The following is a 27194-nucleotide window of genomic DNA, read 5'->3' on the forward strand; positions in this document are numbered from 1 at the left end:
TTCAGCTCCTCTCCCTAAACAGTGAAGAAGATGAGTCTCTGGACCTCCCTGATGGGAGTCCAGTGGTTAAGAATCCACCTGCCAATGCAGGGGACGTGGGTTTGATCCCCAGTCTGGGAAGAGTCCACAAGCCACGGGGTGACTTAGCCCATTCTCGTGACTACTGAGCCTGTGCGCTGCGACTACTGAAGCTCGCACACTCCAGAGCCCCTGCTGTGCGACAACAGAAGCCACCGCATCGAGAAGTCCAGGCACTGCAAGGAAGAGTAGCCCATGTGCAGCAATGAAAGACCCCAGGGCAGCCATAAATAAATAAATAATAAATCTTTAGTTAAAAAGTCTTAGGTGGGCATGGCGGGCTCCTCTCCCAGGAGCAGGGTTTGGGAAGCCAGGGTGGTCAGTGGCTGAGAAGGCAGCTAGGGCCCTGAAAGCAGAGCAGAGCCTGGGATGGGGCAGGCAGGAGCTGCTCAGAGGCAAGGTCGCACGGGCTGAGTTAACACAGAAGTGAGCCAGTGTATCTGTTGGCTTGTGAGGTGCAGTCATCGGGTGTTCACTGTTACCATCACCACTGTCCTTTTTGGCCAAAACTTCACAGGAACATTTCCCAGATCCACAGGGCCACGTCTTAAGGTTCTGACCCTTGAGAAACCCCACATGTGTGCTGGGGCCTCCTGTGGACACGAGCTCCTGCACATGGGCATCACGGTGTTCCCTCCCAGAAGCCAACCTCAATCCAGTGCCACTGTGGTTTACTGAGTGCCTGCTCTGCATTAAGCCCTATCCTAGAGAGTGGTGACCAAGCTGTGAACAAGGTAGATGAGAGAAGAATATGCTCATGGAGCTGACATCCTGGTCAGGGAATTAGTGAACTTAAAAACAAGGAAACACTTGTGTTTAGGACATGCTGTTCATGAAGAACATAAAAGATGGTGGGAGAGTGATGAGGGGCCCGGGAAGTAACAGCCGTACTGCTTATGAATGACGAGGTCAGGAACGGTGCGGGGTGGAAGAAACCTTACTCCTGCTCTTCAATCCGTTCTACCGCAGGGTCAAAAGAGGGAATTTTTTTCCTGAAATCAACAAGGTGATGTCATGTCAGGGAAAGTGTCTCCCAGGTGGCTGACTAGAGGCATGTGTCTGCGGTCATGTCTGCCCCACCTCCTGGACACACCTCTGTCGGATGAGGGTGACACAACCCTGTTCCCTGTCACCTCTGTTCCCGCTTATCTCTCCCGCCTTTTCGGCGCCACCACCTTCTTGGAAATGAGTCGGGCCAAAGGGGAGAGGGCTTCGCATCCCCGCCTCCCCCAGGAGGACCCATAAAAGCAACTGTAACTGGGCTCCCAGACACCAGAGCAGGTCCTAGACCTAACGGCAGGACGGCCAGACAGACGGCACAATGGCACTGAACACGCAGATCCGGGCCACCTGCCTTCTGCTCCTTGTCCTGCTCAGCCTGACCAGCGGCTCCGTTCTCCCTCCCCAGGTGAGAGCCCACAGGGCCTGGGGCCCCGGAGGGCAGCCGGAATCGCTACAGCCCCTGGGAGACGACTGCAGAGGGCAGCGGGAGACCCCCAGCATGCGGGCGGAGCTCAGGGCAAGGGAAGGGGGGACAGGCAGCTGTTCAGAGCACAGAGATGGGGTACCAAGCGGCAGGGTCTGGGAGCCCTGATCTAATTCCACGGTAATTTACTGAGTGCCTGCTTGGCAGTAAGTCCTATTCTAGACAGCGGTGACCAAGCTGTAATAGTCTCATGGAGCTTGAATATTCTCATGAATATTCTCATACATCCTGGGCAGGAAACCCAGCCAATGAACTTAAAACAAGGAAATACTTGTGTTTAGGAAATGCTATTCCATGAATAACATAAAAGATGGTGGGAGAGTAATGGTGGGGGTTGGCTATTTTGTGAGAAAATGTTATTTGACCTGTTTGGGAGGAAAAGAGAAAGGGGCAGCCAGCAGAGACCGAGGTGGGGGCAAGCACGGTGGACCCGAGGAGCAGAGGGCTGGGTGAGTGAAGGAGATGGTAATTGGGGATGAGACCTAGGGGTGGCCGTGCCAAGTCTTATAGGCAAGTGCAGAGGAAGCCCTGCAGGCTTGGGAAATGGAGAAAGCTGAGATCTGACTGATAACACGTGGGGAATGGGTTGTAAGGGGCAAGATACAGGGTGGGGACGGGCCTCCGGGCCACGGAGGATCCTATAGAAGAGTGAGCAGCTGCAGAGAGAGGAGGAGACAGATCTGGGATGTTTGCAGACAGGAGAACCGCCCGTGGGAAGGAGAGGAAAGGTCCGAACGAGAGGCCACTCCTGGGACTCCAGCTGAGCCAGGAGATGCCAACCCCTGGGGAGGCACTGCTCCGGGGAGCTAGACTGAGAGCTCTGCCAGTGCCCTGCCGTCCTCAGTACCTCCTTTTGCTTTCCACAGACACGACAGCTCACAGACCTGCAAACCAAGGACACAGCTGGAGCGGCAGCTGGCTTGACGGTGAGAGCCCCTGGGACTCCCCTCTGAGCCTCGCCCGCCTTCCCGTGCCTGCGCCCCCTACGCCCAGCTCACTGCCCTTCCTTCCCACAGCCCGTGCTCCAGAGACGGAGACGAGACACCCACTTTCCCATCTGCATCTTCTGCTGTGGCTGCTGTCGTAAAGGCACGTGTGGGATGTGCTGCAGGACGTAGACCACCCCCCCAAACCCCCACCCTCCGTGCCCTCCTCCCTTATTTATTCCTGCTGCTCTCCAACACTCGATGAATAGCCTTGAAATAAAATGGCTGGTTCCAGCTCCTGTTTTCCAAACCAGAGTCTCTGTTGTCTTTGCTCCCTGCCCAGGTCTAGGCCAGAGGCTTGTCTTGGGCTCTGTCTCAGAGGGCCAGTCCTCCTCGGTGGGGTGTGCAGGGTCTGTGTGTACTGGGAGGTCGCAAGGAAGCTTGGTGAAGGATATGTTTTCTCTTCTTCCCCTACTTCAAAAGACCTTGAATTTACTTTGCAACAGCAGGGAGTGAAAGTTCAAGTTTCCTCTTTGAAATCTTCTTAAAAACAGGGGTAAATTCAGATTCCTAGCAAGGGTTCTCAGAGCAAGGTCTGGGGACTCCTCCAAGGCCCCACATAGTGGAGACAACTAAAGATGCTACCTATCTTTCTCACACTCATTCTCTTGAGAACAGACTGTGGAGCTCTCCAGAGGCCCCATGACATGTGTTGATCTTATCCTTCTGACAGCTAGCTGATGGTGTGCTCTGTGTCTTGTGCTTTAAAAATGTCCCAGTTTCGGGACTTCCCTGGTGATACCGTGGTTAAGAGTCTGCCTGCCAATCTGGGAGTCTCGGGCTCGATCCCTACTACAGGAACTGGGATCCCACATGCTGTGGGGCAACTAAGCCCAGGCTCCACAACAAGAGAAGCCATGGCAATGAGAAGCCTGCACATCACAACTACAGAGTAGCCCCCGCTGGCTGCAAGTAGAGAAAGCTCACTCGTAGCAACGAAGAACCAGTGCAGCCAAAAAAATAATAAAAGATAAAAAATACCTAGTCTCAATTTCTAATAGATAAAGCAACTATAGCGATGACTCACTAGAACAAAAGATTTTTGAAGTTCTCAACAAGTTTTCAGAGTATAAAGGGGTCCTGAGACCAAAAAGTTTGAGAACCACTGGCCTTCAGGGAGCAGACAGGTGCAGTAAATGAGTGAGGCCTGATGGATTTGTTTCACAGGAGCGTCTTCAGTTGTATGCTCTCAGCTAAGCCACGCTTGGCCTAGGACCCATAGGACAATACCATTCACCTCCACAGGGCTTGAATTCCCTCCCTTTCTTCTTGAAAACTGCATTCCTCTCAACTTATGTGATTTGCCCACTTTTGATAGAAGAGGAGATGCAAGATGCATTTCATTATGATCTTAGCCCGTGAGAGCACATCGGCGCTAGCATGATGATAAAGGGCCTCAGCCACTTGGCCTCAGTGTCGTGTAAAGATAGGGAGTGGGGAGGCTGGGGGCCCCCTTCAATGAGGGCTGCCAGGCAGGGCTGCTGCGCCCACTGGCAAGCCAAACATCACTAGAGCTACTTTTCAAAAGAAGGTGGCGATCCTTATTTTTATGTGAAATTTCCTGATTCCTAAAATCTTGGCAACTGATGAAAGGAATCCAATTTTTTAAAAATCAACACTCTGGGAGCCAAACTAAACCCAGCTGGGAGCCAGATTGGTTCTGCACACCATCAGCTTCTGCCTTGGAAGCCACAAGAGGCTCGTCCTCTGCCAGAAGTTTTCCTAAACAGAGATGGAAGGACAGGGAGAGGAAGAGCTGTGTGGGGAGCTTGGCTGCACCTCTCAGCTGTGGGATTTCTGAGGCATCCTCGCCCCACTCTGAAACCCCACCTCCTCATCTGTAAAAGGAGAGAAGCTTCTAGAGTCCTCAGTTCTTTGGACTGTCATGATGCTCAGCAACAGAAGAGTGTGAAGCGGTTTTGGAAACCATCCAAAGCCTCATCAACGGGAAGTATTCGTACTGACAGGAGGTGGAGGCCTCTCAGACCCTCCTCATAAATAAATACCCTGGAGGTGGGAAACTTGAAATCGCTGATGGCATTTGATGACACCAGGGCTTTTTGAAAGAATATTTATTTTTATTTATTTATTTGGCTGCACTGGGTGTTAATTGCAATATGCGTAATCTTTGTTGCAGCGCGTGGGATCTAGCTCCTGACCAGGAAGTGAACCTGGGCCCCCTGTGTCAGGAGCAGAGTCTTAGCCACTGGACCACCAGAGTCATCCCCACACCAGTGCTCTTCTCTCAGCTTAGCCAGTCCTCCAGGTGGTCCTAGTGATGGGAAGCAGAGGTACCCAAACATCAGTGTGCACCTGAATCTCCCAGAAGGCCTAGTGAAAGGCAGACTTGGCAAGTCCAGGGTGGGGCCCTGGAATGAGCATTTCTAACAAGCTCCCAGCTGATACTGCTGCTGCTGGCCTGGGGGCCACACTTCGAAGACTCCTGTTGTTGGCTGACGGCAGAGAGCGCCTCTGGGTTAGACCAAGCACCTGCTCCCAGTCAAGAGCATGTGGAGCAAGGGGGCGCAAGGGCTTGATTCTATCCTGAGATGAGTTTTGCTCAGTCTGTACAATGTTTTAGGCAAAAATTGGGCAAATACCTAAAGACTGAGATATTTCACATAGAAATCTGAACTCTTGCTGTTGCAGACTGAACTAGGTCCCTCTGAAATTTATATGCTGGGGTTTCCTTGGCAGGGCTTTCCTGGTGGATCAGATGATACAGAGAATCTGCCTGCAATGTGGGAGATCTGGGTTCAATCCCTGGGTTGGGAAGATCCCCTGCAGAAGGGAATGGCTACCCACTCCAGTATTCTGGCCTGGAGAATTCCATGGACTGTATAGTCCATGGGGTAGCAAAGAGTCGGACACGACTGAGTGACTTTCACTCTCTGGCAGTCTGGTAGTTAGAACTCAACTCAGTGCTTTCACTGCTGGGGCCTGGGTTCGACCCTTGGTTGGGAAACTAAGATCTTGCAAGCCACATGACCAATAAATAAATAAATTAATTAAATGTAAATGTTGGCATCTTAACCCCCAATGCAATTCTGTGACCTTATTTGGTGATAGGGTCTTTTTTTTTTTTTATTCTTTTGATTGCTTGGCTCAATATGTGGGGTCTTAGTTCCTGCACCAGGGATCAAACCTCCATCCCCTGTGTTGGAAGTGTGGAGTCTTAATCACTAGACCATCAGGGATGTCCTTTGATAGAGTCTTTATAGGGATAATCACATTAAAATGAGGTCATTAGGTGGGTCCTAATCCAGTAGCTTTGTTGTGCTAATAAAAAGTGGAAATTTGGACACAGAGACCCCCATATAGGAGAGCACCACGTGGATGTGGAGACCTCTAGTCTCCAGCACCATGAGACAATTTGTTGCTGTTGTTCAGTGCTAAGTCGTGTCTGATTCTGGCTTCCCTCTCCTTCACTATCTTCTGGAGTTTGCTCAAACTCATGTCCACTGAGTCAGTGATGCCATCCAATCATCTCATCCTCTGTTATCCCCTTCTCATCCTGCCCCAATCTTTCCCAGCATCAGGGTCTTTTCCAGTGAGATGGCTCTTTAGCATCGGTGGCCAAAGTATTGGAGCTTCAGCATCAGTCCTTCCAATGAACATCCAGGACTGATCTCCTTCAGAATGGGCTGGTTGGATCTCCTTGCAGTCCAAGGGACTCTCAAGAGTCTTCTCCAACACACAGTTCAAAAGCATCAGTCTTTTGGTGCTCAGCCTTCTTTATGGTCCAACTCTCACATCCATACATGACTACTGGTGAAACCATAGTCATGAGACAATAAACTCTATTTTTTAAGCCACCTGATTTATGAGGCTTTGTCACAATCACCCTAGCAAACCTGCCTTGCCTGGAAAGACTTGGTGATTGGGCAGCACTGGTAGCAGGATCTGAGTGGCACCTCACCTTTCTGAGGGCACAGGCTCTCAGGTCCCTGAGTCCTCCTGTGGGCTGGGGACCCGGGTGCAGATCTCAGCAATAGCACCCTCTGTGGGACACACTCAACTGTGCAGCCCGCCCCCAGGGACAGCCTTCGGTTCACACCCAGAGAGATGGCGGACCCCCTAAACTAGACGCACAACTCCAACGTGGCTGGTGTTGATGTGGAAGGCTGTGACATCTGAGTCCTCCAAGATCTCCGTGTCCTCCCCCAAAGCCCACGCACCAGGTCCCTCTCTTCTCTGAGACCCAGGCGTTCAGGCCCCACCCCACTCTCAATGGGCCTTTGTCCCTGCCTGGGAAAGGCACGGGCAGAGTCTGACATCATGAAGCCTGAGGTGGGGGTGGGACTCCTCATCCCCCACCCCCGCCCCAGGCTTCTCTGACTCCTCACTCCCCAGTCTGGGGATTTCCCCGCCTCGACCCATCCCTGTGCCTCAGGGCCGGGTTCTCCCTTGGGAGAAAGGGCCCTCTCTCCCTCCCTTCCTCCCCGCTGCTCTGGCCCAAAGGATGACAGAAGATGCCCTAGTGTGGCTGAGCAGCTCACGATCAAGCCACTACTACACTTAGGAGACGACAGAGGATGAGATGATTGGATGGCATCACCGACTCACTGGACATGAGTTTGGGTAAACTCCGGGAGTCGATGATGAACAGGGAGGCCTGGCGTGCTGCAGTCCATGGGGTATCAAAGAGTCAGACATGACTGAGTAACTGAACTGAACTGAACACTTAGTCACACCACCACCAGGCAAAGGTCATGACTGGGCCTGGGGCAGCAGGAGGATCCCCATGGAATCTGCACACAGAGGGTCCCCACCCAGCTCAGAGAGTCAGCACAGCCCGGGTTGGGCACCCTCGCGCACCAGGCACTGTGCTAGGGAACACAAGGGTGAACAAGACAGACAGACAGACAGACAGGCGGAAGCCTGAGCTCAGATACCAGTGGGGAAGCAGCTCACTGAGGGTGCAGGTGGGCGAACGAGGTGCTGAGGGCCATGGAAGGACCGGGCAGCATTTAAATATTTTATTTATGGTTGTGCTGGGTCTTCACTGCTGCTCGCGGGCTTTCTCTACTTGAGGTGAGTGGGGGCTACTCTTCATTGTGGAATGAGGGCTTCTCCTTGCCAGTGGCTTCTCTTATTGCAGAGCATGGGCTCTAGAACACAGGCTCAGTAGTTGTGGTACAAGGATGTGGGTGCTCTGTGACGTGTGGGATCTTCCTGGACCAGAGATCGAACCCATGTTTCCTGTGTTGGCAAGCAGATTCTTTTCCACTAAGTCATGAGGGAAGCCCCTGGGGCAGCCTTTAAACAGCGGGGCTCAGCTTGGCGGATAGGGGCTGGTCAGCAGCAGATCGGAAAGTGGAATAGGGCAGGGGAATTTCCAGGAGGAAGGAACAGTGCCAAGGCCTCCAGTGAGGGTATTTGAGGAACACACTCGTGCACCCACTCTGTGGTTAGGAAGTTTAACTCAGGAGTCCATCTGCCCACAGGGTAGATTGGGAGGAAGCAAAGCCCTGTCCTCCTGAAGGTCATGTTCTCGCAGGAGGAAACAGTTAACACATAAAGTCATTTCCAATGGCAAGAAGAGCCTGGAAGAGAATAGACCAGGGTGTGGGCACCAAAGACGACACCCTCTAGGGAGGATGGAGGGGACTAAAGCCGAGAGCAAGCTCTAGAGCCTGCCTCCTTCTGGTCACACTGGCCTCTGTGGCCTCCTGGGCCTAAGGTTATTACTAGCATTGCCACCAAGATCCCCCAGAAGCTGAGGACAACACATTCTGCCCCTTAGCCTGAGACTTCCAGATATGTTAGAGACACGCCCCCCGCCCTCCTCCCAGGGACCCAGAACTAGGGTGCGCAGGGATGGAGCGGGGAACGAGTGAGGCAGCCACCCCCAGCCCCTCCAGGAAGGAGCTCGTGGAACCCAGGCGTCAGGCTGCCCAGTTCGCTCTGTGATGACAAGGGCCCTTTGTGCCCCCCTCCCCCGGGGGCAGGGAGGAGCTGGGCCCTGGAGGCAGGCGGCCCCTGGCACCCGGGGGGAGGGGAGGGGCTGGCGAGTGGGGGCCTAGACCCTGGGAGGCCAGGGGACTGCGAGCAGGGCTGGCGGAGCAGAGGGTGCAGAAGCAAGAGCATCAAGTGAGTACTGCAGCTGAGAGGGCTGGGGACGGGGAGGAGAGCCAAGGACCTGGGTTGAGAGCACGGGGCAGGGTCAGCCAGGGTGCATGCAACGCAGGGCGTTCTGGGCCATGGATGGTGGCTGTGAGCTGCCACTAATTTAGGATGGGGGAGGGTGCTGCTCAGGACCGCGCTGGGCGTGGGCTGGGATCATGGCACGGACACTGACTGGGCTTTGGGAGCAAACCACAGAGAGAGAGAGAATGAGGCTCCCTCCTTGGGACCCCTCCAGTGGAGATTCTGCCCTGGGGCTCCTAGGTTTGTGGCAGTTGGGGTGGAAGTGGTCCAGGGCCAGGAGAAGACCAAAAGGATGCCCAGGTAATCACAGGTCTGTATCCTGCCATCTGGGAGGGGATGGGGAGGGGGGGTTGAGTGGGCAAGTTCCAGCACTGAGCACATGACAGGGGTGCACCTCTCTGAGTGAGCCTTAATCCACGTCAGTGTTTCTCGATCTTTTTTTTAACATCTCACTAAGGAAACCTTTCAGACTTGCTTTTCCTAAACCCACTTCCTCCATGAAATCTTAAGATAATGGATGGACTGTTTGTGTTTATGTACCACAGCCCTTTAAAGAGCCACAAACCATCATAATAACTCAGGCTTATCTGGACCCCATCCCCAAGAACCAGTTTTCATCCTTATTCAGAATGCATGGTCTACATGCTTGGTTCATAAGTCTGGGCCCGTGGCCCTCACCTGTGTCTACCCGCTGTACCTCCCTGTGGCAGGTACAAAGACGGCATCTGCCTTGTGTTCTTCGGCATGGGTCTGGGTGGGTCTGGCCACAGCCACACCTCCATGTGTGTGCTGGTCCAAGTGCCTTTGGGAGCATGGCACGCAGTGTGTGTGCCTGATGGCCCTGCCTGTAGCTGTGCAGGGGTGTGGTGGGCAGGAGGGTGAGGTGTATGTGGGTATCTGCTGCACGTGGGTCCCGGTGCCTGTTGGTGTGTGCAGGGTCCTGAGCAGTGCTGTTGGTGTGAGCCGGCTCCTTCTGGTTTTGTCCAGATCTGTAACATTTCATGCCAGCATGTGTCTGACTACGTGCATCTGTCCGTGGGAAGACAGTGTCAGAGGCCAAAAAAGCAGCCACTTGGAAACTCTGGCTCCAATCCGAGGCGACCCACGGAGCAGCCGGGTGCCAGGGACTCACTAACCCCAGTCCCTGGTCCTTCCTGGCTCCACTCAGAGCCCGGCCAGGCGTTCCCAGCTCTTCTTTCAACCCCACCTACCTCAGAAGCCCCCCAGGATGAGGCGCCCTCACCCTGAGGGAACAGGCCTCTTTTGTAACCGGGCTCTGGCCTCTGGAGGGTGAGGACACCAGGGGCCATCTGTGGGGCGGGAGAGGGCGGCAGGAATTCCCGCGGCATGTTGGGAATGCTGATGCTGTGAAACCCAGTCATTGATGGGGCTGGGTCCCTGCCTGCCACCCCCAGGTCTCAGCCATGGGACAAGTGCTCCCTTGCCCCATTCACACCCCTCGCCTCCCCCTACCCCAAAGCACTGCTGCTCCCCTTTGCTTCCCTGGAGTTATCCATCATGGCTTGCCACGGGAGGTGACCACAGAGTAGCTTTGAGGCTGTGTGGGAGGGTCTCAAACATCCAGAGGCCATGGGCAACAGAGGCTGTGTGGGCAGCCTGGCAAAGGCCACGACTCGTGGTGGATCCTGTGAACGGGGGTGGGGATGTTCGGGTCCCCACTTCCTTGCACCTGTCTGATTCTTGCTCCAGGTTGGCCGGCTGACAGCTGCAAGTGGGACCAGAAGGCATTCCCAACTCAGGGAGTCGGAGGTGAGGGGGGAGGGTTCCAACTTCCCTTCCTCCTTGCTTTTCCTGCTTCCTCTTGCTCATCCAAACTTGGCTCTATCCTTACTTTCTGGAGATCCCCAAGGGCATGATGGTGATGAAGATAATTATTAGCACATCACTAACCATGTAGATATCTTCACTGGCTCAATGGATGTGAATTTGAATAGTGAAGAACAGGGAAGCCTAGCGTGCTGCAGTCCATGGGGTTGCAAAGAGTTGGATGTGACTGAGCAACTGAATAACAACAAACACATGGAGAGTCAGGACAGTTTGGTGGTGAAGTCTACAACCCTGGACAGGCAGACAGGGCTTGAATCCTAGCTCTGCTGCTTGCTGGCTGTGTGACCTTGGGCAAGTTACTCAATCTTGCTGGAGCTCAGCTACAAAAACAGGATAATAATTGCACCTACCTCAAATGAATTTGTAGAGTACCACGGGTGGTACATGGTTGATGCCATAGATGTGTCTGTGATCATAAATACTAATAGCAGCAGCAGCTAACATCTGAACGGGCTGCTTCCCAAAATCTTACCAGAAGTCTTACTTTTCACTTCCCTGGGCCTTGAACACTCTCCTCTCCCCTCTCCAGCTCTGCTCACTTGCTGTACAAAATGATATTCCTCACGGCACTGTCTCTATTTTGGATTATGATTTCAGGTAATAATGCATGGGGATCTGGAGGTCTGTGGGTCCTGGCCCCTGAGCAGGCTGGGGTCCCTGGACCCCTCAGGTGGTGGGAGGTGATGGGAGTGGGGGTTGGGGGCACCCAGGCAGAATGTGTCTCTCAGCCTCAGCGGTCCTGCTCACCCACAGCCTCTCGTGGGGGTCAGTGGGGCGCCTGGATGCCATCGTCCATCTCGGCCTTTGAGGGCACGTGCGTCTCCATCCCCTGCCGCTTCAGCTTCCCTGATGAGCTGCGGCCGGCCGTCGTGCATGGCGTTTGGTACTTCAATAGCCCCTATCCGAAAAACTACCCTCCGGTGGTCTTCAAGTCACGCACGCAGGTGGTGCACGAGAGCTTCCAGGGACGCAGCCGCCTCCTGGGGGACCTGGGCCTGCGCAACTGCACCCTCCTGCTCAGCAACCTAAGCCCCGAGCTGGGCGGCAAATACTACTTTCGAGGGGACCTGGGGGGCTACAACCAGTACACCTTCTCCGAGCACAGCGTCCTGGACATCATCAGTGAGTCTCGGGGGGCTGTGCCGGGGGCGGGGACCATGGGAAACAGGAAGCCCTCCCAGTGCCCTTCTGGGAAGGTCTGGTCGGCAGAACCAAGGACTTGCTGGTTTGGCTGGAGGGAGGGGTGCCAAGCCTCTGGCCCACATGAGCAGGCAGATGACAGAAAGGGGCAAAGCAGGGCCCCAAGTTGTGTGGTCCTCCCCCGAGGAAAGCAGTGGCTCTTACTCCTCAGAGACACCTGGGAGAAAGGCAGTGGGGCTCGGGGATTGCGGTAAGGCCTCTGCATCCCTGTATTAGCTGGGCTACTGTAGGCAGTTTGCTGAAATTCTCTGGGCCTTGTTATCCTCTTCTGTAAAATGGCGATAAGAACAGCATTTACAGTTCAATAAAGGAATAGTTGTCAAATGCTCAAAATAGTGCCTGGCACATGGAGCCTGGCTCGAGCTAAATGGGGTAGCATGAGAATGCAGGGCCATAGATATCAGGCAGTCTGAGTTTTTGTTGTTTTGTTTTGTTTTGGGCCATGCCAAGTGGCATGGGGGATCCCAGTTCCCTGACTAGGGATAGAACCCGTATCCCCTGCAGTGGAAGCTTGGAGTCCTAACCACTGAATGGCCAGGAAATTCTCTGAATTTTCAAGGGAAATCAGAACTGTGTATTTTCAGCATAGGCTGCTACTTCAGATATATATTTTTTAATGTCTTAAGTTTACGCCAAATAAAAGGCAGCTCTGGGCCAGTTTGGGCAGAGTAGGGTCCACTGCCTCATTTCTGAGAGGCCCTGAGAGGCATGGAATCCTTAGATTCAGGTTCCCCATCAGCTCTGAGACCATGTGAGGAGCCAGATTATAGCCCTGATGCAGAAAGAGACCCCGCTCCCAACTCCAAACTGCCACAGACAGACAGACACAGCTCCAGGACACACCACACACATGCGCGCACACACACGTGGAAGGTAAAGCAAAGCAAACATGAGAAGGACAAAAGTTTCTTGAGGAATATAATATATTGTCTGGGGCACAGAGCTTCCCAGGTTGCAAAGTTGGTAGAGAATCTGCTTGTCAATGAAGGAAGATGCAAGAGATTCAGGTTCCATCCCTGGGTTGGGAAGATCTCCTGGGGGAGGAGATGGCAACCCACTCCTGTATTGTTGCCTGGAAAATTCCATGGACAGAGGAGCCTAGTCGGCTACATAGTCCATGGACTTGCAAAGAGTTGAAAGTGACTGAGCATGCGCACATAGGGCACAGATGATGAAGCAAGAGCCACAGGGTTTGAAGCTCAGTTTTATCTGGTACCAGCTGTGGCCTCAGCTTCCTCATCCGTAAAATGAGCAAAATAACATTACCCACCCTCTAGTTTCAGCATGGCTGGAAGGACTGGCAGGTCAAAAACCAGTGAAGTACTCAGAACACTATATTGCTGTTTCCATTATTATTACATCCCTCGTTGGATCTGCAGAGGGCTTCTTGGTGAACAGTACCTAGGAGAAGAGCCGGTTGTGGGGAACTCGGCATCCAAGGGCGGGGAGGGAACCAGGAGCCAGGAATGGAGTCCGACAGCGGCCTGCGGGTGAGGGATGGCTGGTGGGCGACGCTGCTTCCTCACCCTCCATCTCCCGGGCTCATGTAGACACCCCCAACATCGTGGTCCCCCCGGAAGTGATGGCTGGCACAGAAGTGGAGGTCAGCTGCATGGTACCTGACAACTGCCCGGAGCTGCACCCAGAGCTGAGCTGGCTGGGCCACGAGGGGCTCGGTGAGCCGACTGTGCTGGGGCGGCTGCGCGAGGAGGAGGGTACCTGGGTGCAGGTGTCGCTGCTGCACTTTGTGCCCACCAGGGAGACCAACGGCCACCGGCTGGGCTGCCAGGCCTCGTTCCCCAACACTACCCTGCAGTTCGAGGGCTACGCCAGCCTGGACATCAAGTGTGAGCCTGGGTGCGGGCCAGGGGCGGGGCGGGGTGGGGTCAGGGTTAGGGAGGGGGCGGGGTCAGGGCCGGGGGCGGGGAATGAGCGAGCGCCCCCTGAAGTCCTGTGTCCTCCCACCGCACCACAGACCCCCCGGTGATCGTGGAGATAAACTCCACGGTGGAGGCCATCGAGGGCTCCCACGTCAGCCTGTTCTGCGGGGCCGACAGCAACCCGCCGCCGTTGCTGACCTGGATGCGGGATGGCACGGTGCTCCGCGAGGCCGTGGCCGAGAGCCTATCCCTGGAGGTGGACGAAGTGACCCCTGCCGAAGACGGCGTCTACCTCTGCCTGGCTGAGAACACCTACGGCCAGGACAACCGCACCGTAGAGCTCAGCGTCATGTGTGAGTCGCCGCCCTGTGCGCCCCACACACCGGACACTGGGGAACCAACCTCGCCCAGGGCAGATTTGGGGGGCCGGGGCTGAGGGTAGCGATGGCGGTCAGGTCCATGCCTGCAGTTGAGATGAAGATGGAGAGGAAGTTTCAGGTTAAAGAGTTCTTTCATTCTTGAACACCTACTGGGCATCTATCTCCTGGCTAGGAGGAGATGGAGATAGGAAGAGAGAATCAGAGGTGGTCTCTGCGCACCCAGGAAAGCCTGTTAAATTCAGTTTCCTGGGGGGTAGAGCTGGGCTTGGCCCCAGGAATGTGCATTTTATTATTATAATTTTTTAAAATATGTTTATTTGGCTGTATCATGCGGGCCTAAAATCTCAGGGGCTTCCCAGACGGCTCAATCATAAGAAATCTGCCCACCAATGCAGGAGACATAGGTTTGATCCCTAAGTTGGGAAGATTCCCTGGAGAAGGAAATGGCAACCCACTCCAGTTCCTTCTGGGAGAATCCCACAGACAGAGGAGCCTGGTAGGCTACAGTCCATGGGGTCACAAAGAGTCGGACACGACTGAACACACACAGGTGGGATCTTAGTTCCACAACCAGGGGTCAAACCCATGTCCTTTGCATTGCAAGGTGGATTCTTAACCAGCAGGGAAGCCCTGAAATCTGCATTTTAAAATGAGCCCTATTACAGTTCCAGTGGGAGGGCTGAGGGGAACCCAAGCCTGATCCAGCCCCTGTGGGCACCCTGGAACATTATGGGGCTTCAGGAGGAGGGGGCGGGTCAAACAGGATTCTTGGCTGGGAGCCAAGGAGAGGTCATTCATTCATTCATTCGCTCACAAATATTTATTGAGGCACAGTGCCCAGGACTGGGGATAATAAAAATGGCAGCACCAGGCAGCGTTTGATTTCCTCAGCAGTTTCTGAATGCCCTATGCAAGTGGTCCTTCCCTAGACATCCCCACGGCTGGTTGCCTCCTCCCAGCCCCCTTCTAGTCTCGAGAGAGCCTTCCCTCCACATCCTAGTTAAAGCCATAACTACCCTGACTTCCCATCCCACTTTTATTTTTCTCCAAAGTGCTCCTCCCCATCTTGCCAACTATATACTTGATTTCCTTATACAGCACCTGTCCACATGGACAGAGATCTTCATCTGCCTTGTTCAGGCCAAAGCAGCGCACGTCATAGTCTATTCTCAGTGACCCCCTATGAAGTTGGGAATATTTTTAAGTCTAGTTTCCAGATTTAAAAAATGGGGCCCCGAAGGGTTAAGACATGGGTCCACATACAGCTGGGAAGGGGTACAGCCGGGACTCAGACACAAGCACCGTGTCTGCAGAATCTCTGTAAAGGAGACAGCCAGGCCTGGGGTTACCCGGGCTGTCCTGAGATGGTGTGTTCCAGTTGGGGTGTTGAGGGTCACATTTAGGGGTGAGAGTTGGCTGGCAGAAGAGGCCCCCCTGGCTTCTGACCACTGGCCCCCTGTCCTGCCCCCTAGATGCACCCTGGAAGCCGACAGTGAACGGGACAGTGGTGGCCGTGGAGGGCGAGACAGTCTCCATCTTGTGCTCCACACAGAGCAACCCGGATCCTATTCTCACCATCTTCAAGGAGAAGCAGATTCTGGCCACGGTTATCTATGAGAGTGAGCTGCAGCTGGAGCTGCCGGCCGTCACCCCCGAGGACGACGGAGAGTACTGGTGTGTGGCCGAGAACCAGTACGGCCAGAGGGCCACCGCCTTCAACCTGTCTGTGGAGTGTGAGTACCCCCCTCCTCGACCTTCTTCCCCTGATGAGAGCAGGTGGGCTTGATTCCTGCCCACCCACCCCTGTGGCAGAGCTCAATGGGGGACACTCAGCATCCCAACCAAGGGTCAGCTTTGCTCCAGCAGTTGGGGGTGGGGAAGCTAAATCCACAGCAAGAAAAGGCCCACCTAAGGGACTTCCCTGGCAATCCAGTGGTTAAGACTCCACACTTCCAATGCAGGGGCATGGGTTCAATCCCTGGTTGGGGAACTAAAATCTCACATGCCGTGCAGGTTGGCCAAAAAAAAAAAAAGTCCCACCTGAGAATATAATATTCCCACACCCTGGGATGGGCTTTTGACCAAGGATATTTCTGAATCCTGTGGCCACTGCTTCTCCGAAGTGTAGAAGTGTTAGTCCCTCAGTCATGTCCAACTCTTTGCGACCCCATGGACTGTAGCCCACCAGGCTCCTCTGTCCGTGGGATTTCCCAGGCAAGAATACCAGAGTGGGTTTCCATTCCCTTCTCCAGGGGATTTTCCTGACCCAGTGATCAAACTCGGGTCTCCCACACTGCAGGCAGATTCTTTTCTGTCTGAGCCACCAGGGAAGCATACATGCGTTAACTAAAACAAAAACCGCAACCTCTAACCCTGTGGAGCATCGCTAGGAATCAGGCCCTGCTGGAAGCTCTTGACAGGAACCTACTCTTTCACCTCTTTGACATCCCAGTGAGGGAGATTCTATTACTGTCCCCAGTTTCCAGAGAAGGAAACTGAGGCCCTTAAGGGTTATGTCACTCACCCCAGGTCACCCAGGCAGAACTGAGATTCAGATGCAGGAGTCTGGTTCCACTCTTCTATAATGCCCAAAGCTGACCTCATCCTGTGTTATGACATCAGAATACATTGGTCAAGCCGTTGTTATGTGCACGAGCTGTGTGGCTCAGTGGGAGGTGGGGGATAGGACCGAGAGGACGCCAAGCATGTTAACAGATACAGCACAGCCAGAGAGATGAGATGGGTGCAGATAAAAAGCTAACTGTCTCGGGAATGGAGCTCATTGTTCCACTGCCAACCAGTCCCCTTCCTGACCTCCCTTCTCTGGACAGCACTGGCAACACCCCGCTCCCACCCCAGCCATCATTCAGGTCATAGCTCCGAAGTCATGGTTTCCACTTCCCCTCCTCCAGCACCTCCTTCTGGAATGTCACCTCCATATTTCCATTCTCTCTGCTTCCTCCCCAACCCCAGCCTGGCCTCTGGCACTTGTCTCCAAAGTCACCACTTCCAGACTGACTTATTCCACCTACTGTGGTCCCCACACACAAGTCTGTTAGAAGGTGTTGAGCACAGTCCATACTCAACAGTCTGCAAGTGGCCACAGTCAATTGTTGTTCAGTTGCGAAGTCGAGTCTGACCCTGCAACCCCATGGACTGCAGCACTTCAGGCTTCCCTGTCCTTCACTAACTCCTGGAGTTTGCTCAAGCTCAAGTCCATTGAGTCAATGATGCCATCCAACCATCTCATCCTCTGTTGCCCCCTTCTTCTCCTGCCTTCCATCTTTCCCAGCATCAGGGTCTTTTCCAATGAGTCAGCTCTTCACATCAGGTGACCAAAGTATTGGAGCTTCAGCTTCAGCATCAGTCCTTCCAATAATATTCAGGATTGATTTCCTTTAGGATTGACTGATTTGATCTCCTTGCAGTCCAAGGGACTCTCAAGAGTCTTCTCCAGCACCACATTTCCAAAACATCAGTTCTTTGGTGCTCAGCCTTCTTTATGGTCCAACTCTCACATCCATACATGACTACTGGATAAACCATTGCTTTGACTATGGCTTTGTCAGCAAAGTGGAGATAGATTATTCCAGGGCAACGTGATGGCCATCACTGCTCTGCTGACCTTTCATCTTGGGGACATCTTTCCTCCCAGTTTGCTCCCTCCCAGCATCAATATGTGATATGTGTATGGGTTGTGTATACTCTGCATTCTTCATACATGCCCCTCCTTCTTCCTCTTGGTCTTCCCCATTATATCTACTTCCTTAATCAGAGCTTCTTAGGTGTAAGAGCCAGAGAACCCCTCGAGAACCTGATGGAAGCCCCTGAATGTACACACAATTCTACCTCATGTACATTTTCAGTCACAGACCATCCTGTCCCATGGACTGTAGCCCATCAGGCTCATCTGTCCATGGAATTCTCCAGACAAGAATACTGGAGTAGGCCGCCATTTCCTTCTCCAGGGGATCTTCCCAACAGGGTTTGAACCCTGGTCTCCTGCATTTCAGGCAGATTCTCTACCACCTGAGCCACCAGAGAAGCACAATAAGAGTGGCAGCAGCAAACAACGCTGAAGGGCCTACCCTGAGCCAGGACTGCATCCCCAGCACGTGTTATTGTGGTGGCCTCTTTCTTTTCTTTTAATTTTTTTTTTTAATTGTTGTAAAAGTCACATAATATAAAACACACTATCTTAACCATATTTAACAGTACAGCTCAGTGGCACTAAGTCCATCCATACTGTTGTGCAACTCTCACCATCACCCATCTCCCCAATTTTTCACCTTCCTAAACTGAAGCTCTGTCCCCATTAAACACTAAGTCCCCATCCCCCTCCCTGGTCACCTCTTGAAGCAGCTGCATATTGTCATCATCTCCCTTCACTGAGGAGAAACGGAAGGACAAAATTCCCCAAGGCCATGCAGCTGGGAGGCTGGCCAGTGTCAAGACTCTTCTGGACCCTGTCTGTCCAGTTCATAAACCTCTGGCTGTTTCAGTTCCCCTGAAGTCCCTGGTACCCAAGACTCAAGGCCTTCAATGTGCCAAAGGGGACAAGCAGCTGTGCTCCCACCCCCACCCCTGCTGAGCCCATCGCTGGGCTCTGAGGTCTGGGTCACAGTGCTTGCGCTCTGGGAGTCCAGCCCCAGGTTGCTGGGCAGAGCCATCCCTCAGTCCCCTTTCTGTCCCCAAAGTCTGTGTCTCCTAGTACTGGGGCTTCCATGCTCACTGACAACGGTGGGTGCTCCTGAGGAGGGGGTCCCAGCAGGGGACCTGCAGGGCGCTCACCCTCACTGAGATCTTGTGACGAGCAGGTCCGAGCCCTTTGCACATATTGACCTGTTTCGTTCTCACAACAATGTGACTGGGGGTAGGGATCGCTTGTCACCCCAGTTTGATATGAAGAAGTGGAAGTGTTACTAGTGTCCAGCTCCTGACAGAACTGAATGGACTTGGGTCTGAATCCAAGCTCTGTTTCCGTCTTGCTGTGTGATCCCAGACGAGTGGCTTCACCTTTGCTGAGCTCTGATTCTCTTCTCTGAAAAATGGGTATGACAGTATCTTACACTAAGGAGCCCACGTGCCCTGTAAGTCTTAAACACCCTATTGATTTCCCACTCATCTCCCTGAACTCCTAGCTGGATGGATATCCGCTGCCTTCCTGCTGCCAAGGCATTGCTCACGTGCGCCCTCTGCTGGAATAGTTCTATGTGCATGCGTGCGTGTTCAGTCCCTTTGCTGCTGCTGCTAAGTCGCTTCAGTCGTGTCCGACTCTGTGCGACCCCATAGACGGCAGCCCACCAAGCTCCCCCGTCCCTGGGATTCTCCAGGCAAGAATACTGGAGTGAGTTGCCATTTCCTTCTCCAATGCATGAAAGTGAAAAGTGAAAGTGAAGTCGCTCAGTCGCGCTCGGCTCAGTCGCTTTATCTAATCCTAAATCCCTAGGTGGGATGTTAAGCTTTCTTTTCAATACACTCGTACTCCCACTTCAGAGTGTATTCTCTGTAGCCCCTGGCAAGTCAAGCACCCATTACCCCTGTTTGCACAGAAGAGAAGTCCGTCTTGCAGGTCCAGGAAGCTGGGTGGCCTGGTTCGGGCCACCAGCCAGTAGATGGCAGAGCTGGAATTCAAGCCAAAGCTGTCTCACGCCCCAAACCTCCCATCTTTTGTGAGACCTGGGGTTTGTCTAGTATCAGTCAGGGCTTCACAGGTCTCGGGGCTGCCGGCAACTCTGCAAAGATGCTGAGCACACCGCAAGGTGTCAGCATTCCCGCAGCCCTGCCACAGCTGTACTGGCGGTACAGTCTAGAATGAAAAGGTTTTTACTTTTTAAAATAATCACTGTCAGTTCAGGATGGTCATTACTAATTTACTCTGTGGTGTTTTAATTCGTTAATACTATAGTAAGCATCGGGCTTCCCTGGTGGCTAAGTGGTAAAGAATCCCCCTGCTAATGCAGGAGACGTAGGTTCAATCCCTGGGTTGGAAAGATCCCCTGGAGAAGGACGTGGCAACCCACTACAATATTCTTGCCTGGGAAATCCCATGGAGGGAGGAGACAGGCAGGCAGGCTATAGTCCATGGGGTCCCAAAAGATTTGGACATGACTTAATAACTAAACAACAACATAGCAAGCATATACATGTCTACCTAAGCAGAATTTGGACTATTTAACTTTTGATTTACTAGACTTAGAGATATGTACCCATTCCAAATGGAATGATCCCTATTGCAAATACCCAAGTCTCATGGCTCCCTGCCCCATCACTGTTACCTGCATATTCTTTTTGGATGGAAATTGAAGGTCAGACTAGAGTGAGCAGAGGTGAGTGCCAAACTCTCAGAAGGAAAGAGAACATAGATTAAAAAGCAACATTCAATGTTCTATTATAATTTCATATTGGGAAATGAAAGGGGAAAAACCATCCCGGTATCACTTCTTTTTTCTTTTTTAATTTAAATTTATCCAGTATCACTTTTGTAATTCAAATGGCAGCAAAGGTCAACAAAATTATCTTGAGTGGAGGGTGGTGTCTGGTGTGTCCTATGAGGGAGGGAGGGTCAGGATGCAGGGTCTCTGGGGAGTGAGTGGGGACATCTGCAGGATGGCCAGGAGGCGGAGCTGGCTGAACTCAGCCACTCATCCCATGAGTCTTCCCAGAGCTCCTGCCAGGTGAAAGGGATGTTCTGGAAACCTTCCAGTGGTTAAGACTCTGAGCTTCCACTGCAAGGGGCATGGGTTTGATACCTGGTCAGGGGATTAAGTTCCCGCATGCTTCTCAGTGTGGCAAAAAGAAAAAAGAAAAGGATATTCTAACAGTGGGGACAGAGTGGAGACAGAGCAAGTACTTGTCTGGATGGAAATAAGAGAGCAGTCACATCAGTATGTGACCCCAGTAGACGTAAGTGCTGAGGAGCAAACCCGAGTGAATGGTTAGTGCAGCAAGGTGCCGCTTACATGGTGTGGTCAGAGAAAGAGCGTGGTCTGCACAGAAGCTGCCTGGAGTGAGGGTGTGAGCACGGCAGGTGTCAGGGAAGTGCTCAAGGCTGAGGGAGAAACGGAAGACTCTGGGTGTGGGAAAAAGTTCCACGAGTATGAGAAACAGCAAGGAGGCTGGTGTGGCCAGAAGAGAGTGAGCCAGAGTGAAAGCAGAAGATCTGAGTGTGGCCAAGTCCTGCAGGGCCTTGCAGACCAAGGCAAAGTATTGGGGTTTTATTCTAAGTGACGCGGGGAGCAGTTGGAGGGGGTGAGTTTAAGCAGGGAGTGCCGTGATCTGATTTATTTATTTATATTATAATGATCACTTTTAAAGATTTTATTTCAGGTTTTTTTTGTTTAAATTGTATTTATTTTTGGTTGTGCTGGGCTTCAGTTGCTGCATGGGCTTTTCTCTAGTTGCGGTGCCTGGGCTTCTCACGGAGGTGGCTTCTCTTGTTGCAGGACCACAGGCTCTAGGGCGCACAGGCTTCAGTAGCTACAGCACATGAGCTTTGTAGTTGCAGGTCCCGGGCTCTAGAGCACACAGTAGCTGTGGAGCACAGGCTTAGTTGCTCCGTGGCATGCGGGATCTTCCCGGGTGAGGGATCGAACCTGTGTTTCCTGTGTTGGCAGGTGGATTATTTACCATTGAGCCACCAGGGAAGCCCCTCATGTTTTTAAAATATATATTTATTTATTTGGCTGGGCCAGGTCTTAGTTGCAACACTCGAGATCTTCACTGCGGCATGGGAGATGTTTTCGTTGCAGCACATGGGATCTAGCTCCCTAACCAGGGATTGAACCTGGCCCCCTGCACTGTGAGTGCAGGGTCTTAGCCACTGGACCACCAGGGAAGTCTCTATGATCTGATTTATATTATACAAGGTGAGCAGCATTGGCGAGGGCATTAGAGAGAGTGTGGGGCGTCCCTGGTGGCTCAGTGGTAAAGAATCTGCTGGCAATGCAGAAAATGCAGGAGACATAGGTTCAGTCCCTGGGTCGGGAAGATCCCCTGGAGGAGGGCACGGCTACCCACTCCAGGATTCTTGCCTGGAGAATCCCATGGACAGAGGAGCCTGGCGGGCTTCAGTCCACGGGGTTGCAAAGAGTCGGACGTGACTGAAATGACTGAGCAAGCATGCACAAGAGAGAGTGCAGGGGGCACAGGTAGCTCATCTCAGCCCAGAAGCCCCTAAGTCCCCATCTCCAGCCTACCAGGTCTTGGTCTCGCCCCCACAGTCGCTCCTGTGATCCTGTTGGAGTCCCACTGTGCGGCAGCCCGTGACACGGTGCAGTGCCTGTGCGTGGTGAAAGCCAACCCAGAGCCCTCCGTGGCCTTCGAGCTGCCCTTGCGCAACGTGACGGTGAACGAGACGGAGCGCGAGTTCGTGTACTCAGAGCGCAGCGGCCTCCTGCTCACCAGCATCCTGACGCTGCGGGGGCAGGCCCAGGCCCCACCCCGGGTCATCTGCACCTCCCACAACCTCTACGGCACCAAGAGCCTGGAGCTGCCCTTCCAGGGAGCCTGTGAGTGATGTGGCCGGGGGCTGGGAGTCAGGAGACAGATGGGACCCCCGTTGGATCTAAGCTCCCCTCGCCGAGGCTGATTATCGGCCACTGAGCGATGGTCCTGCTATGCTGTTGATCAAATGGTCAAGATGCGCTTCCCAGCCAGTTAGGAGAGGCTGCCCCAAGCTTGCTGACACTTTACGGGCCCCTCCAATAGCTCAACTAACCAGTCAGTGCAAGGGTGTGCCTACTGTGTAAACACATTCACTCCCGCCCCTGCCCCAGCCCGTCTCCTAAGAGCCCTGGTGTCCTCCTCCCACCAGCAGCCCTGAGGGCGCCTGGGTCTTCTCTTTCCTCAGACCGCCTCATGTGGGCCAAGATCGGGCCTGTGGGAGCTGTGGTGGCCTTTGCCATCCTAATCGCCATCGTGTGCTACATCACCCAGACGCGCAGAAAGTGAGTGGGCTGAGCTGGAGTGTGGTGGGGTGGAAGGGCAGGGGGTGGGTGCAGGAAGCCTCCAGGGACAGGGCAGGGCAGACCAGTTGGAGGCTGGGCGTGGGTAAGAGAGGGCAGGTTCCGCTGTGAGAATTCAGCCGGGTGGAGGACAGTGGACTCTGGCCAACAGGAGCCGCCGTGGTCGGGTCACAGGTGTCGGTGCCTGGACGGGACCCTTCCCACCAGTCATCACGGGTGCCCCACATTCTCTGCTGTCTCCTCCTGCCCCTCCCTTGTGATGTGGAGAGCCAGTACCTTGGCTTGCGGGCACAGCATCAGTCACAGTGGGTTCCATAAACTCCAACAACTACACATAGGGATGGGGCCAAACTCCTAAGGTAGAAGGGATTGCAGAGAGAGGAGTAGGGAACCCAAAAGTCGCACTGGGGCTGACATGTCCTGCCCTGCAGAAAGAACGTGACGGAAAGCCCCAGCTTCTCGGGGGGAGACAACCCCCCCGTGGTGTTCAGCAGCGACTTCCGCATCTCCGGGGCGCCGGAGAAATATGAGGTGAGGCCAGAGCCCCGTGGCGCCAAGCTGGCTGGAGATCCTGGGTGCCAGGGACACTGAGGGCCTGGGAGGCTCTGGGTGGAGGGGGAGCTGGCCCCAAAGAAAGGGAGGAAAGATCTGCTGAGACTGGCTCGGCCCTGGGCTGGGACAGGGCGCTCAGGCTGAGGCTGCGAGCGGGGCTGTAGAGTTCGGGGCCCATGAGAAGCCCTGACCCTCCCCGCCTGGGTCTATGACTGCATTTCCTTCTCCAATAGTCCAGAGAGGTCTCTACCCTGGAATGAGCACCCCAGGAGGTAGGTTCCGGGGGACTCAGTGTGCCCACCACTGGGCCCGTGTTGGGCCTTGGGGTTGGCGTGCATGTGTGTGCGTCCCCGTCAGGTGTCCAGGTTGGTCCCCAGTTCAGTGTGGCCTTGCCCAGCAGCCCCTGGCCTTGTCTATTCTGTCCCACTACTGCTCCCGTCTGTATGTCTGTGGCCACTGTCCTGTGTGTGTGTGTGTTTGAAGGAGGGAGGTCAAGGATGGCAGGTGTGATGGGGAAGCTGAAGTTGCACCTGGAGGATGTCCCAGATTGAGGAGGGACCACACCAGACCCAAACCTGCTGAGCCAGGCACTTACAACAACTGGGAAAAGTGGCTTCCCGACCAGGTGGCTTCCATCTAGAAAGGCATTATGGGTTGAATTGTGTGCCCCTCAAATTCCCAGGTTGATGAAGTTTTCTCGGAGACAATGAATTTGTGGGCAGCTTTCAGGCTTAGCAGCGAGGAGGTTGTTTTGTGTAGGGGGCACTGGTGCGGGCAGGGCTCCCAAGGGCGACCCAGGACCATGGGGTCGGCTGGGTGGGTGGTCCTTGAGGAAGGAGGCTCACACATGCTCTAGAGCCATGGGTGTGCCAGCAACCCCAGCATCTGCAGCTGGGAAAGGTGGGACAGGACCGCCTAATGGGTTGGCTCCCTTCATAGAGTGAGAGGCGCCTGGGATCAGAGAGGAGGCTGCTGGGTCTTCGGGGAGAACCCCCGGAGCTGGACCTGAGCTATTCTCACTCGGACCTGGGAAAACGACCCACCAAGGACAGCTATACCCTGACGGAGGAGCTAGCTGAGTATGCTGAAATCCGCGTCAAGTGAGGGAGCTGGGGGCACCCTGTGCGGTCACCCACCCCCTCCAAGACCCTCACTGGCCCCCACTGGCTGTGGGCTCCCTTCCTCCCCAAAGTCGTGGGGGCTGGGGCAGGGAAGGGCCGGGGCAGGTGACGGAGAGCTCTGGGGGCCTGGCCTCCCTCTCCTTCCCAGCTGCCTCACCCCGCCAGCACCCCGCCTCCACCTTGTGGCTTCCCTCTAACCTCCTTTAACCTCATCTGTCTGGAGGGGAGCTCTGTCTGTCCATGTTATTTATTGCTACCCCTTGCCTGGTCTCCTGCCCCCACACCTGGCCCCAGGACCTGTACGGAGGGATGTGAAATAAATGCCCTGAAACCAAATACCCACCTAGTTCCTGATGATTTCTGACCCATCCTTGGGAAGCCTGCCACTCACCTCCTTGCCCTCCCCCTGGGTCCTCTGGGATTCTAGCCCGGCACCCAGGCCAGCCATTCTTAAGTTGTTGCTCCTCTGATCTGGCAGCTGTGGGCTGGGTTTGGTCCACGGGAGGTCATGTTTGACTGCTGGGTGATTTCACCTAACAACCCTCATTCCTGCTTGTGCCACAGTCAGAGTGACCAATAGCCCAAGGCTCCCACTTCCATACCACCGTGTCTCACTGACAGAGATGGCGGCTGCTTCTTCAGAAGGAGCCTGGCTCCTGACTTGCCACAGTGCCCACCATGCCCTGTTGTCCCCACCCGGTTGGCTTCACTCACTGACTTTCCCCCCTGCCCCCTGTGGGTCCCAGGGGGACCCCGGGTCTCAGTGTTTCCTGAGCCTGTGTCAGCTTGACTGCCATGCCTCACATTTATACTGCATTCTGCAGCTTCAATCTTTCTTTTTAAATGAGGTATTTATTTTGGTTGTGCCATGTCGTTTGTGAGATCTTAGTTTCCCCCACCAGGGATCAAATTCTAGCCCCAGAAGTGAAAGCCCTGCTTCTTAACCACTGGACCACCAGGAAATTCTCAATCTCTCAAACCTCATTTGAATCAAGAAATATCCATCAGGCACCAGCTGTGTATTGAACCCCTTTAGGAAGCTCAGGCTATCCTGGGAAGGGAACCCCCACCTCTTGGTGGACAACCCTGTGAGAACTCTGGGGCTCCGAGAAGCCCCGTGATTTTTCCCAGGGTCTCAGAGCCAGGAAATGGTGTGGCCAGACCCTGGACTCAAGTCTTCTTGAAGTTAAAGAAGGCCAGACTTTCTGGCATGAATTGGTATCAACAACTAACATTTTTGCCGAGTGCTTACTATGTGCCCCATGATTCTACCTGGTTTACATGAATTAATCTCCATCCGCCTTCCCTGACGACTCTGACAATGGTTCTCCAAGTGGGGTCCTGGCACTACCAGCATCAGCCTTACCTGGGCACCTGCCAAAAAGGCAGATTCTCAGGCCATACCCAGGCCTAGCAGTCTGTGTTTTCATGACTCTTCCTGGTGGAGAAGGGCATGGCAACCCATTCCAGTATTCCTGCCTGGAGAATCCATGAACAGAGGAGCCTGGTGAGCTACAATCCACGGAGCTGCAAAGAGTCCGACACGACTGAGTGACTCAGCATGCACGTACACGTCTGGTGATTCTCGTGCACTGATATGGAGAATCTGGAGGAGCCGAGGCAACGGGTGACATGACTTCCCTGAGGGCCCCCAGCTGAGGACTGTGCAGCCCCGACTTGAGCACCCACCTGGGACCTGGCCCTAGAGTCCCACCCCCTCCCCTGCACTGACAATTGTACAGCACTGCCGTTTCAGTGAGAAGCAGCAGGAGCTTGTGAGTATGAGGGTGCCGAAGGAGCAGTAAGAATAGAGCTGCAGGGCTATGGGGGATTCGGGCGATTCCTAAGGAAGGTGGTTGTGCCCTGGCTTTTTTTTTTTTTTTTTTTTTTTTTGGAGAAAGTGGGGGGTACATCAGAGACCAAAGTCAAGGTCTAGAGGCAGAAATAACTAAACTGTGTTGAGTGGGAAGGGGACAAGGCTACTTTAGCTGGAATGGGTTGTCCCCATGCAGGAGAAAGGCAGAGAGGCAGGTGGTAGCAGGGCGGGACCCCACCCTGAGGCCTGCCCCTTCCTCCCGGTGCTGGCAGTCACTCAGGGTGAAGGACATTAAATAAATGACATCAGACAGAACACCTGGCCACTACACGTGACACCTGTTCCCAAAAGGGAAGGCTAGCGGAGACTAGAATGAAAGGAGACTTAGGGTCTCGGGGTTGGGGAAGTGTCTGTATGGCAGGAATGTCACTCAGGGACACCCTGTGTGAAGTCCCCAAGTGGAAACACGTTTGGCAAAGTTCCAGGAGCTGAACCAAAACCGGAGAGGGTGGCAGAGAACAGCAGGGACTTCAAGGCTGCCCCACTAGACATTTTGACCAGTTCTCCTGTGCATGTGTGGGAACCTGCCCTGACAGACCTGTCCCCTGACAACAGCCTCTGGCTCCAGCAGGTCTGGCTGGGGAGGAATACCCCTAAGGACTTCGCCCTGAGAGGCAGAGCAATGTCAATAATCGGAGCCATCCGAGTAACCCTGTGCTGCCTGAGGTGCA

General features: G+C 53.9%; 2 protein-coding genes across 4 annotated transcripts; both read left to right on the plus strand.

The window, feature by feature from the left end:
• The first annotated feature begins 1160 nt into the window (after window positions 1-1160).
• HAMP (hepcidin antimicrobial peptide) lies at window positions 1161-2800 on the plus strand. The gene is made up of 3 exons (XM_055553522.1): window positions 1161-1486; window positions 2431-2490; window positions 2581-2800. The coding sequence occupies exons 1-3, from the start codon at window positions 1400-1402 to the stop codon at window positions 2680-2682; spliced, it is 249 nt and encodes an 82-aa protein (XP_055409497.1). The 5' UTR covers window positions 1161-1399; the 3' UTR covers window positions 2683-2800.
• A 4259-nt stretch (window positions 2801-7059) lies between these two features.
• On the plus strand, window positions 7060-24977 carry MAG (myelin associated glycoprotein). Of its 3 annotated transcripts, none has more exons than XM_055551918.1 (11): window positions 7060-7584; window positions 11078-11145; window positions 11302-11670; window positions 13299-13595; window positions 13724-13981; window positions 15481-15741; window positions 22231-22518; window positions 22860-22956; window positions 23406-23505; window positions 23760-23798; window positions 24466-24598. In XM_055551918.1, the coding sequence occupies exons 2-10, from the start codon at window positions 11100-11102 to the stop codon at window positions 23784-23786; spliced, it is 1743 nt and encodes a 580-aa protein (XP_055407893.1). In that variant the 5' UTR covers window positions 7060-7584; window positions 11078-11099; the 3' UTR covers window positions 23787-23798; window positions 24466-24598. The 3 variants fall into 3 exon arrangements, with proteins under 3 accessions (XP_055407893.1, XP_055407894.1, XP_055407892.1); XM_055551919.1 differs by lacking the exon at window positions 24466-24598 and adding an exon at window positions 24010-24097; XM_055551917.1 differs by lacking the exon at window positions 23760-23798 and having other exon boundaries at window positions 24466-24977.
• The last annotated feature ends 2217 nt before the right edge of the window (window positions 24978-27194 follow it).

Source organism: Bubalus kerabau, chromosome 17 (genome assembly GCF_029407905.1).
Source record: "Bubalus kerabau isolate K-KA32 ecotype Philippines breed swamp buffalo chromosome 17, PCC_UOA_SB_1v2, whole genome shotgun sequence".
Lineage (NCBI taxonomy): Eukaryota > Metazoa > Chordata > Mammalia > Artiodactyla > Bovidae > Bubalus > Bubalus kerabau.

Bases quoted from the DNA above. Each gene is read 5' to 3' on its own strand.
- HAMP (XM_055553522.1), top strand. From the start codon at position 1,400: ATGGCACTGAACACGCAGATCCGGGCCACCTGCCTTCTGCTCCTTGTC. The intron at 1,487-2,430 runs GTGAGAGCCCAC...TGCTTTCCACAG, and splicing joins GCTCCGTTCTCCCTCCCCAG to ACACGACAGCTCACAGACCT. The intron at 2,491-2,580 runs GTGAGAGCCCCT...TCCTTCCCACAG, and splicing joins GAGCGGCAGCTGGCTTGACG to CCCGTGCTCCAGAGACGGAG.
- MAG (XM_055551917.1), top strand. From the start codon at position 11,100: ATGATATTCCTCACGGCACTGTCTCTATTTTGGATTATGATTTCAG. The intron at 13,982-15,480 runs GTGAGTCGCCGC...CCTGCCCCCTAG, and splicing joins CGTAGAGCTCAGCGTCATGT to ATGCACCCTGGAAGCCGACA. The intron at 22,957-23,405 runs GTGAGTGGGCTG...CCTGCCCTGCAG, and splicing joins ATCACCCAGACGCGCAGAAA to AAAGAACGTGACGGAAAGCC.